Raw genomic sequence first — 12,295 nt, 5'->3', positions numbered from 1 at the left:
TACTTTATATTCGAATATTTTTATTGATAATTTCAATATCTCAATAGATTTGTAAGATTAAATTGTAACTTTTCTACCTCTTTTTGTTAAATATCTTCCATTCATTGATATATTATATATAATAATTAAATATGCTGAATAAGATTACCTTTACCCATTTTTGTGAAATTTCTTCAACACTGAGACATAATTTAATTTCTTTGAACTTAATTCTTGCTGCATAATATAATAAGGTAAAAACTATAATTGTTCGGAATCTTGATACTCATACAAGTTATTTAGCATTTTTCTGGACTATACCTTATATTTCATTTACAGAGATGTGGAGCTTTGCATTATAAACTTATTTTTACTTACCTTTTTTTTATGCATGTATATTGATTAAATTCTTATATTTGTAACATGAATATAATCAATTTACACGTCTGAATCCGCCTCTAACGCAACAATACGCGTCTATAATATGCTAAACGTATTTCTATGGAATAGTGTTTGTTATTATATGATTTATACTTTTACACTAAGTTCAGCATCTTTGTAAATGAAGCATTACTTTGACTATTGCATAAGTTTTTGAGTAAGCTTAATTTATTTATAAGGAAATTCATTCATATTTGTATTTGAAAATTAAAATAAAATTCTTTTTAAGATAAGTAACAATTTTTTTATTAAATTTTGTTTTACCTTTATATCATCTGATTTATTTCTTTCTGAACTGTTTTCTCTTTTTTATTTGATCAGAGATAGCCTTACTTTTGGCTTTCAGTTGCTTACGACGTATGGCCATATCTGGTCTGCTCTTTGATTTTTTTATACTGAATGTTGGTTTTTTCACTTTCGGCTCATTTAGTTCTGCATCATTAATTTCTTCTTTTATTTTCTCTGAAAAATTTATAAATTAATGATATTTTTTAAAGTTTGTACAAAATAATTTTCATTATAAATTAGAATTTTCTAAATGCTGACTTTTGTAATAGCCTATTTTTTCACTTATACATATTAGAGGTAATAGAAAGTAACAAAGAATAATACTATAAAAAATATTTGGTAAACCTTTTCCAAAAGTTACCAGTTTCTTATGGTTGATGCCACTGTATTCTTTTTTTTTTACAATATTTAGTTATAATAAAGAGTAAGTGTAATAATAGCGTGCGTAAATATATCATCATATTTAGACAAGGTTATTAAAAAAAATAGAAATAAAAAGATTTGAGAAAAAACAAGAGTGAAATATCAACAATGCAATTTACCTTCAACCAAGACTTCATGTGCTTTTTCTATAGGATCACCTTTGAAAAAATCAGCACCTTCAATATCTGGATAACCTGTTTCAGGCTTTGTTGCCTCATATACTGCTTTTTTCTCCACTCGCGACTCATACTTGCTAGCAGCCTTTTTAGAATATGCTTGTCTAAGTTTTGCTGGGCTTACATACTTTGGATTTTCCCAAAGAGTTGTACCACCAAATGATCCAGAAAATATTTTAACCTAAAATAATCAAATTTCAATAGTTTAAATATTTTTTACAAATATGAAAGTGAGTTTGCTACATCTTAATATTGTAAATAGACAACCAGTCATCGTTAGACATACAGATAGTATTTGGCATGGAGTAGGACATACTTTTAGCCTAGTCAATCAATATTTCCTATGAAAGAAATTGCAGACAAAACTAATATAAGATATAATATAACTACTTACAGGGTTTAATACAAATCTTGGCCCAATTTCTGCTAATGCTCCATCCTCAGACAAAATTTGGTAATTTCTAAACCATATTCTATTATCAAGTATCATGAAAGTGTACACATGGTCAAAAAATGGTTGACTTTTTGGATGGTGGTAAGGCACACCAAATATTTGAGTAAGTAATTCTTTTAATAGGTTGTAATGTGGATCTTTTGTGAACTGTGGGTCAAAAGACAATAACGGTCTGGACCCTCTTAAACAATTACCCGTCATCTTGAGCTCCCCCATAGTATAAACTGCAAAATAAAACAAGATCTTTATTGTAGCTTACATTTATTGTAATCTTATTGAATTAGAAATTACATCATCTCACAAGGTGAGATAAAATTTGTTTTTTATTTTTCAATGCTTTCCATTTGGGAAGATTAAATTATAACTTTTCTTTAAGATAAAATTATTTATGATATACTTATAAATATTTTTTAGTAATTCATCTTGAATCTATGGATATAACATCATATATATGGATATGACTACATTTGCTATTTTTTCTTTTAGTTTTAAAATGAAACAGACACTTTATTTATACATAAATAAAGTGTCTGTGTCATACCTAAAATATTCTACAGTTCAACTGCCTAAATTATTAAGATAATCACAGATAGTTGGAAGTTTTAGCTATTGTCATCAAACACCAAACTACAATTACCCTTTTGCAATCATATAATTCTAATATTATAAATATGAAAGTATGTTTAATTGTATTAGGTATTAATAAGTAGTGCTTTAAGTGCACAACCAATAGTTACAAAATTTTATAGCACATACTATTTAGGATATAGAATATATTTTTTATCTCGGCCAATCAATATATTTATGTCACAGTAACAGGTAAAAGTTATCACAGCTTATAATCAGACTATTTTACTTACTGTTTTCAACTAAAAACTTCACACTTGGTCCATTGGGGATATTTGACATCCACAAATACAAATCTCTCATTTTCCTGCCTTCAAACAAAATACATTTGTTGCAATTCTTCATCTCACTAATTTCATTGACCACATATAGGTTTTTACTTCTCTCCATTTTTGATTCTGACTTATGGTGAGGCATAATTTTTTTTATATCCTCCATAAGATGTCGATGCCGATGATTAATGCCACGCGCAGCAAAAACCAGTACTCGTTGCCTATTTATCCATTTTACCTAAATTAATATTAAATATTTACTATCGTTAATTATAGTAGGCAAATACCATGTAAAAATCTCATGGTATTGCCGTAAACAGTCTGTTCTTAGTCTATGCATAAGTATAATGAGAAAAATTATAATTAGCAATATAGAAATAGCATAAGATATTATAAATAATTTGATTACTTGTTTCGGCATTGGATCATCAGAATTTCGGACTGGTGGTAGTATAACCACATTTTCCTCTGTATTTTTAGTTTCTTGTGGTAATTGCTTTTTCTTTTCTTTGTTCTTTACTTTAACCATTTTTATTGAATTTAACTATTATAGTAATTATGACAATTAAATATGATTAAATAAAATAAAAAAAGTTATTTGAAACACGTGGTTATGTTGTCGATTAGATTTTAATAATCACATCACACTACTCTGACAGCTCTGTGTCACACATGGTAATGACAAGTGGTATGTCAGTTAAATGTCAGATAATCAATATATATCAAAAATAGATGATATAATACTACAGAATAAATAAATTATTCAATCCTCTAGACAAATGGTCAACGAATCAAATTTATCGATTGAATTATTGTTCGGTATCTTGTTCTTTCTAATTTGAATGCAAACCAAAACGAATCTATTAATACATTCATTTGCCACTTATTTAGGGGCATAATGTTTTACTACAATTTCATCTTAAATAATTTTACCTGTATTAAATTTATATCTTTTATAAAAAATAAAAAATTCTTGAGGTCATCACTTACTGATAAGGTACCCTAAGAACAAGGAATTACATAGAAGAAATGATAAAATAAAAACTGTTAATCATATGGTTGCCTCCTTTCTTCTTATGCAAATATAATTAGTAAAAAAAGGACGAAAGTTACACCATCAGTTGCTATTTTTGTCAGTTCAACCTGCTATAGGTTAGTGTAAAAAAATGTTATACGGCCGTAAAACCCTACCAACTTTAAATACAACCTGCTTGCATACCTTCTACATAAATTATGTCGAGTATATAATATAGTAATGTAAAATTTGTCATTAACAAATAATTGACATATCAAATATTTTTTAGTAGCGGGAAAAAGGACTGTTAGTAATCAAAAACTAAAAGCCCTATTACTGCTAATATAGAGTACAACAGTAGAGAATTATATCTGTCAAGTCGATCTCTATGCGGTTAGATGCATAAATAACTAGTCATTTGTTATTTTCATTAAATTCACCAAAAAAAAAGCAGTCTTGTATGAATAATTCTTTGTAGCAGGCGGAAAGGGATTGTTAGTAATAGAGGCTATTTAATAGCCCCTATTTTAGTAATATACCGTGTCAGGCCGACCTTTACACGGTTCCTCCTGAAGCCATCTTTATTAATTCTTTATGAAATCGTCACTATAGGCGTGAGCTAAGTGACAGGTTTCATTCTCACTTATCATTTCTCACCGAAGCCTCGATAGCAACGTATATCGATAGCGTAGGCGGGGTTAAAAAAGTTAAAATATTCCATTTTAACTTTTCTTCTTTTGTAAAAAAATAAAATAAAAAAATCGACAGTAGATAAACGGTGTTTCTTAATTCTGTTTGTCCTAATTTCATATATATTTTTTATACTACTTAGAATGGTAAACAAGCTGACAGCCCACCTGATGGAAAGTGGTAACCGTCGCCTATAGACATGAGCAGTACTAAGGACATAACAGAGTATACTGTTTCGCCCATGATACCTCCCATGCGTTGACATTCCTGAGGACTGAGGTGTTATTCCTCTGTACCCAGTATTTACTGGGTACAGAGGAATAACACCTCAGTCCTCACGCCATATCCCACCCTTTAAACCGAAACACAGCCATGCAAACACAACTGCTTTAAGGTTGATACACGAATGGGATAGAGGTACCCAAACAATCGACTTTTGTACAAAGTCTCCCTCTTTAATATATAAAATCTTATTACCGACCTTATAGCGATGGGCAACCCAATCGCTGTCAGGTCTTCATTACTAACAATCCTTTCTCCCCAGCAGTGCGATAGTAGAAAATATCCGTGTTAATATATCCATTGCTAGCAATAAAACCTATCTGATCATCTTTCACGCGGTCTTTCTTTGGTACCATCATGGTTAATTCCTGATGAATTAGTCACAATAGATCGAATAACCTGACTTCATCCTTAGTTATCATCATTTACTGGGCAGCGTAGGCGAATAACACAGTCGGACATATAATTCCATTATCATCCATAAAAAAAGTAAAAATATTCATGCATATCACGTAATATATAAAAATTAAATTAGATCAAAAAGAATATTAAATACTATATGTTTGCCGCGGCTTTGCTTGTTTGAATCAATATATATACAGAGTTAGCTAGGCTAGGCAATGCGGCCATTGATAATAGAAAGGCTGCCCGTATCATCGATAGAACAACAAATGGAATACATAAATGACAGTAACCAGTAATTACAGTAATGTAAATAACCACTGGGATGTTTAAATACATAAGTATTACAGATAACATGGGTGCTTGATAACATTATGATGATGTACCTACAAAGATTATACTTATTTTGTGACTCGCAGATGTACGCATGAAAGTCATTATTGATCATGTTAAATTTTGTAAACCTTTTTGTAAGACATGTAACCAAGCAAAATGTTTTGGTTAAACTTCAATATTCATCACAAGTTTTACCACAGTTTTCTTCGGTAAGTTATTTTTATATTTTATTGCCTATCTTGTTAGAGACTGGAGATTTTTAATGTGTTAACATTAAAAACAGTTTTTAACGTGTGATTCTTCAGAGATTTTTATTGAATAATAGTGTTTAGACAGCAGTTCTGAAAATAATAATATATATAGGAAATCATAGCAAATTGGCTATAATAGGTACTTAACATGAATGCTATCATTCAATAAAAGTTCTCAATTGAGTTGTATTTTATTTATGTTTATTACTTCAAAATTCGGTCATTTATGAAAAAAATTGTCAATCTTTTTTTATTCAAAACGAATATACTTTCAGATTAGTTCAATAAAAATTTTATCAAAATCGGTTCAATAGATTAGTTTTTGAAATCAAAATAACTGATTTTGTCACGATTGAAGTCAGTGTTTTTTTTGTAGTACCAAATCGTAAATTATATGAAACAAATTCACAGAAATTCTTAGTATTAATATTTTTTTATTCTATTATAATGCACCTTTCTTTTGCCTTAGGAGAAATATAACAAAACGCGAAAGGACTTTACCACAGCTGAATCAAGGGATCTAGATTACTTCAAAAAAATACTTGGCGCTCAAAGAGTTTTAACAGAAGACAGTGATGTTTTACCATTTAACGTCGATTGGTTTAAAAATTGTAGAGGTGTGTAAAGAGACCTTAAAGTTTAATATTGGCGAAAAAATACCTAAATTAAACAGTGAAAAATTAAACGACGCTGACATTTTAAGAAAATTATATTTTTTAAGAAAAGATTGTATATTGATTAGGAAAGTTTATTAAATTAGACTTTCCTTGAGGTATATTTTTTTACGTAGTTACTGGTAATTGAAATTGTTCCTTTGCAGAGAAAATGTTACTTATTGCTAATTAAAATTTAGTTTGTCTACTAAACATCTCCTTGCCCGTTGGTGTATTTTGTCACTGAATTAAGTAGCTTTTTTATAAAGCAAAAATACTGTTTTCAACCGACTTCAATAAAGATGTTTTCGGTTGCATTTTTTATGTGTGTTACCTCATGACTCTGTCATTTATAACTTGATTTGGATTCTTTTACCTAAAAGTTTAAAATGGGTTCAGTAGGTAGTTTAGTTTTTCAATCAAAATTTTTCCACGACTGAACTCAATTTTTTTGTGGAACAAAATCTTAAATCTATTTGTTGCTGTAAATATGTATCTACCAAGGATATTACGAATACAAAGTAGTAAAAAATGCATACTTCAGAAAATTAGGTGTTCTGACCCGAGAAGAGTTCGATCCGACCGAGAATGGAACCTGAGGCTTCATTTATATAAAAAATTACTATGTCACTTATATAGTATTACTAACGAGTATAGTATTCTCAAATTATTATTAGAATTATATTATCTGTGTTGTACAAATATGTACAGTCAGATAAGTAATTCAAAGAATAATATAATAGACAAAATCTTTCACCAGGTCAATCGAAGATTGTATTGAAGCCAAAAAGTGTTCAAGAAGTATCACAGATCTTATCTTATTGTAATCAGAGGAAAATCGCTATTTGTCCTCAAGGTGGAAACACCAGCGTTGTAGGGGGAGGCGTTCCAATGTTTGATGAAGTTATACTTAATTTATCGTTGATGAACCAGATTATCAGTTTGGATGCTATTTCAGGTAAATATTTATTTGCCTAATAATAAATACATTCCTATTTTTTCTAGGCTAGGTATCTTAAATCTGAACAGAAGACAATCTCACTCTTGAATTCGTATGTTTATTATGTTATAATAGCTCAAATATAATTAATTATGTACATATTAATAGAGTTTCGTACCTCAAAAACAAAAACATAACCCTTTAAAATCTCTTTGTTGTCTGTCTGTCTGTCCGTCTTTCAAGACCCATTTTCTAAGAAGCGCGTTAAGATGTCAAACTGAAATTAATGGCAAATACTCAAGTCAGCATCCATTAAAGCTGTCAAAAAATCAAACTTCCAAGTTAACGCAATCAAAAGACATGACCGTTTTTAATGTACTTCGACATTTACAAAGAAATCAAAACCCAGAGTACTTCCCATTGATCTAGAATCATGAAATTTGGCAAGAAGCAATGTTGTACAGCACAAGTAAAGGGGAAAAATCCGAAAATTGAAAATTTGTAGTTATATCATATAAGTCAAAATCTTCAGTAATATGGATAAAACCCCAAATAATAATTGGTATAAGGGTATGAAGATAATGATGATGACCATAAAAAGTTGTTTGTTTTGCAATTTTTTTTTCCATACTAATATTATACAGCAAAAAAATTTTATTGTTTTTTTTTTTTTGTAAAGGATAAATTCAACCGATTTTAAAAATTCTTTCATCTATAGAAATCTTCATTATCAGCGATTAATATAGGCTATATTTTATTTTAAATTTTATCTATCCGTGCGAAGCCGGGCCAGATCGGTAGTAATAAATAAATAGGAAAAATAATTATATACTAGTCTGGTATTTCACACAAAACCTTACTGCTAAATTATTTTGCTGAGATTAGTGAGATGGCTTTTTTCACAGGAACTTTGGTATGCGAAGCGGGATGTATTTTAGAAAATTTGGATAATTATGTGCGTGAGCATGAACTTATAATGCCCATAGACCTTGGTGCTAAGGGCACTTGCCATATCGGTGGGAATGTGAGTACCAATGCTGGCGGAATTCGGCTACTACGCTATGGGAATTTGCATGGATCCATATTAGGAGTTGAAGCTGTAAGCATCTATTTATTTTATTATTACATTAAATTAATAAATAACATACAGTAAAACTCGTATTAAAATCGGTTGCGTGGTTTAATTGAGTCAAATAACTGACGCCGACAATGACTTTGTTTTGTGTGTATTAGATATTTAGAGACTGTACAAAAAGAAATTAAGTTCAGAAGAGATCTTTTCTAGCAAATAAGTAGACTTGTTTGTTTTAGAGATAAAAAAAATTGATACACATGTGACCGTCAATGTAGATATTGGGAAAAATATATAGAACTATGATGGTAACCTAATATAATCGGATAAAAAATATTTTTTGCAGGTAAAAGCCGATGGTACCATAATAAATTGTCTTAAGACGCTAAAAAAGGATAATACAGGGTACCATTTGAAACATTTATTTATAGGATCCGAGGGTACATTGGGCGTCGTGACGAAAGTTGCCATTCACTGCCCTGTTAAGCCAAAATCTGTTACAGTTGGTTTTTTTGGTGAGATAATTCATAGAAAAACTTTATTGATAATTATTATTATTTTTCCCCTTTGAAGTAGGCTGAAGCTACAGACCACCACTTGCTTTTAAGCTAACGCTGCATACCGTAGTCCTGGCTTCCTCCATTTCTATACAATTTTATATATATATATATATATATATATATATATATATATATATATATATGATTAATAATATAATGATATTCTTTTTTTAGGACTTGACAATTTCAAAAATATTTTAAAGTTGTACAGAAGTGCCAAATCATCATTGGGTGAAATATTGTCTGCATTTGAAATGATTGATCGTGAAGCATTAAACAGTAGTGCGAAATATCTCAATCAAAAGTAAGTAGGTATCTACATAAACAAACTAGAAACATAATAAAAGTAAAATAATAAGAAATAATGATTACACCTATATAGATTTGAACTCGACAAACAGTTAAGGCAATCAAACAGAAGTCTGTCGAAATATTAAGTAAAATTTCGCGAATAATTTTTTTATGCGTGTTGGATATTTGGACACGTGTGTTCAAATTTTTAATGTCAAGGATTTTCTAACAACAATTTTTTTGTGATTTAGGTATATACTCGCAAAGTTACATGCCAATATATTTATTTGCTACAAAAGAAATGTAAAGAGTTCGAGAATAATATAACAACATTAATATTCCTTTGCAGTCTTCCAATATCAGAGTACCCATTTTATGTGTTAGTTGAGACTCATGGCAGCAATGAAACTCACGATGAAGAAAAATTAACTCAGTTCCTATCAAAAGAGATGGAAAGTGGACTCATTTTGGACGGCACTGTTACTTCCGAGCCAGGAAAAATGCAGGTTGGCTGTTTAACGTTTTATTTATAATCTGATTTAAAAGATTTATCTTCAGCAACAGTTAGATTGCATTTTTGTGTATTTGAGTTCGATGATTCAATTTCATGTGTACAAAAGTATAAACAAATAATAATAAAATTTGTTTATAATTAGGTACTTGGTAATTTACTAATTGCAGTATGACGTAGAAATATAAAAGGAGCTAGTTATGTAGAAAACAAACACATTACTCGGGGTGTTCGTAAGATAATAACAACTTTACCGTTTCCAAATTATAATTATTATTAAACACACCACACATATTGCTTAATAGGTATGGAATGTTTATATAAATACATAAATACGTAGTACATAGAATTAATTCATATTTTTTTTTATACCATACAAATGTGGCAAACAAACATACGGGCCACCTGGTGATGAGCGGGTGACCTACTGTTTATCGTATATTATTCCCTTCCATCAACGAAATACGAATAATTATGGTATACCTATCTAAAATTATGTGTAGCTAAATATTATTTCCATACAATTAACGACCATGTTTAAATGTTATCTATTGCAACTTTTATCTACTTGTACTGACCTAAGTGTCAAATTATCAATTGATACATGCCCGGCTGATGCGTTTGACGATCTAAGTAATAAATTTTAATGGTATATTCCTTATTTTTGTGGTAGTGTACCTACTAAAGTGGTAGGTGGCCTGTTTATTTGTTTTGTTTGAATATCACGTTAAATCTACTGAACCAATTTTGATGGCATTTTACAGATAATAATAATATTTCAATATGTATTTACTTCGTGCAATTATTTCACTACAGTATATTTGGAGATTCCGTGAAAGTATACCAGCTGCAGATTTAGCAGGCGCCTACCTTTATACATACGACGTATCGCTCCCTCAAAATCATTATTACGAGATAGTACCACTGCTGCGTGAGAGATTGGGCGACAAAGCCACAAAAGTATGCGGTTTTGGACATATTGGTATGTATTTATCGTGTTTCTTTATTATTGAAATTCATTTAGGCTGATACTTCAAAATTTGAAGACGAAGGTCTTTAATCAGCGGTTACCGTATACAAATTTCAAATTACTCAGTGAGCTATGAGAGGGCTATGCTCGGAGTTTCTTTGCGTGACAGAATCCGAAATGAGGATATTCGCAAATAACCAAAGTCATTGATATAGCTCGAAGAATAAGCAAGCTAAAGTGGTAATGGGCTGGTTATATAGCTTGAAGAACCGACAACCGATGAAGAAGAAAGGTTCTTGAGTGACGACCTCGAAAATGAAGTGCAGTACGACCCCCCATTAGTTAGTAGAAGTGAGAACCTCAAATACATTGTTGAAAGTCAGTGGATGCGGGTGGATCAGGACCGTTCTTTTTGTGAATCCGTGAAATTCAGTATATTATCTGTTACATTACGCTTTTTTACGAAAAAGGGTAATGTAACAGATAAGCGTAAAAGAGCTAGCTGCTCGCCTGATAAATAAAACAAATAAATACAGTTCATTGATTACTCAATAAATGGTGTTTTACTATTTATTTTATTATAATTAATATACAATAATAAATAACACCACTCAACATGATCAAAATAAATGTATGTAAATCTTTTATAGGTGATGGAAATATTCACATCGACGTTGTAGTTCCAGAATACAGTTCAGAAATAACTAATATTATTGAGCCGTTTCTTTTCGAAGAGGTGGCTAAAAGAAATGGTTCCGTGAGCGCTGAACATGGGGTTGGATGTCGCAAGCCACATTTAATACACTACAGTGTGGATGAGGACGCGATACAGCTCATGCGTGATTTAAAGAACGTGATGGATCCAAACGGGATTCTCAACCCTTATAAGGTCCTTCCCGATGTATATGAATAAATTGTGAATATAAAGAGTAGGTTTAATACTATTTTGAATCGAACTTAATAGTAGATTATCGATTTGGACTAATCTATTATCTAATATATTATATAACCTATTATCTATATATCTACTTTATTGTTGTTTTTCGTGATTTATTGTAGCTACATGATTCGTTTAAATAGCTTAGACGTAAAGTATTATAAAAAAATTAGAAACTACACGATCTAAGTGAGACCAAATGGCAAACTTTTAACAATTTAAGATTTTATTTGAATCAAATAAAATAAATAAAAATCTAGTGTGGCGATATATTCGCGTGGTTGTTGAATGTTACATTCACTACAATGGCAATACTCGACAATAGTAAGAAAATTTATTTTTTTATAGAAAAATAATACATTGTATTATAATAATAAATACATTAATAATACATTGGATTGTAATATTTATAAATATCTAAATAAAGAAATAAGTAATAAGTAATAAGTATCACTTGTTTTTTTTTTTGGTCTGCAAGTAGGTACGTTAATTTTTAGATAGAAAAGAATTACTGAAGTACCTTTATAAAAATTGGTAAGTAAGTACTTACCTACGTACATATGGAAATTATACACATTATAAATGCTTAGCTGCAAAAGTTTTTGAAATTGATAATTGCCAAAATTGCCCTGTTTTGATTAAGTAAGAAGGTGCCTATAGGTCGTGTCCTCATTTTATTTTTACGTTTGAATGAGATCTTAGTTTTGAAAATTAAATTTGGTTTA

At 30.0% G+C, this 12,295-nt stretch overlaps 2 protein-coding genes across 2 annotated transcripts; one reads left to right on the top strand and one right to left on the bottom strand.

Annotated features, from left to right (window-relative positions):
• Nucleotides 1–644: 644 nt before the first annotated feature.
• Nucleotides 645–3,321, bottom strand: LOC113511660 (ribosome biogenesis protein BRX1 homolog). The gene is made up of 5 exons (XM_026895337.3): nt 3,070–3,321; nt 2,622–2,898; nt 1,702–1,985; nt 1,251–1,488; nt 645–882 (listed from the first exon to the last, which is right to left on the bottom strand). Exons 1-5 carry the CDS (start codon nt 3,187–3,189, stop codon nt 701–703), a joined length of 1,101 nt encoding a protein of 366 aa, XP_026751138.2. The 5' UTR covers nt 3,190–3,321; the 3' UTR covers nt 645–700.
• Nucleotides 3,322–5,384: 2,063 nt separating this feature from the next.
• On the top strand, nt 5,385–12,017 carry LOC113511824 (D-2-hydroxyglutarate dehydrogenase, mitochondrial-like). The gene is made up of 9 exons (XM_026895543.3): nt 5,385–5,594; nt 6,106–6,253; nt 7,050–7,247; nt 8,135–8,328; nt 8,648–8,816; nt 9,036–9,165; nt 9,502–9,658; nt 10,480–10,645; nt 11,284–12,017. The coding sequence occupies exons 1-9, from the start codon at nt 5,496–5,498 to the stop codon at nt 11,544–11,546; spliced, it is 1,524 nt and encodes a 507-aa protein (XP_026751344.2). The 5' UTR covers nt 5,385–5,495; the 3' UTR covers nt 11,547–12,017.
• Nucleotides 12,018–12,295: the final 278 nt, after the last annotated feature.

This window comes from Galleria mellonella, unplaced genomic scaffold, assembly GCF_026898425.1.
Source record: "Galleria mellonella isolate WM207_F2 unplaced genomic scaffold, CSIRO_AGI_GalMel_v1 utg117, whole genome shotgun sequence".
Classification (NCBI taxonomy): domain Eukaryota; kingdom Metazoa; phylum Arthropoda; class Insecta; order Lepidoptera; family Pyralidae; genus Galleria; species Galleria mellonella.
Note: the sequence above shows the minus strand (reverse complement) of the source record. Positions and strands in the feature narration are given on the sequence as shown.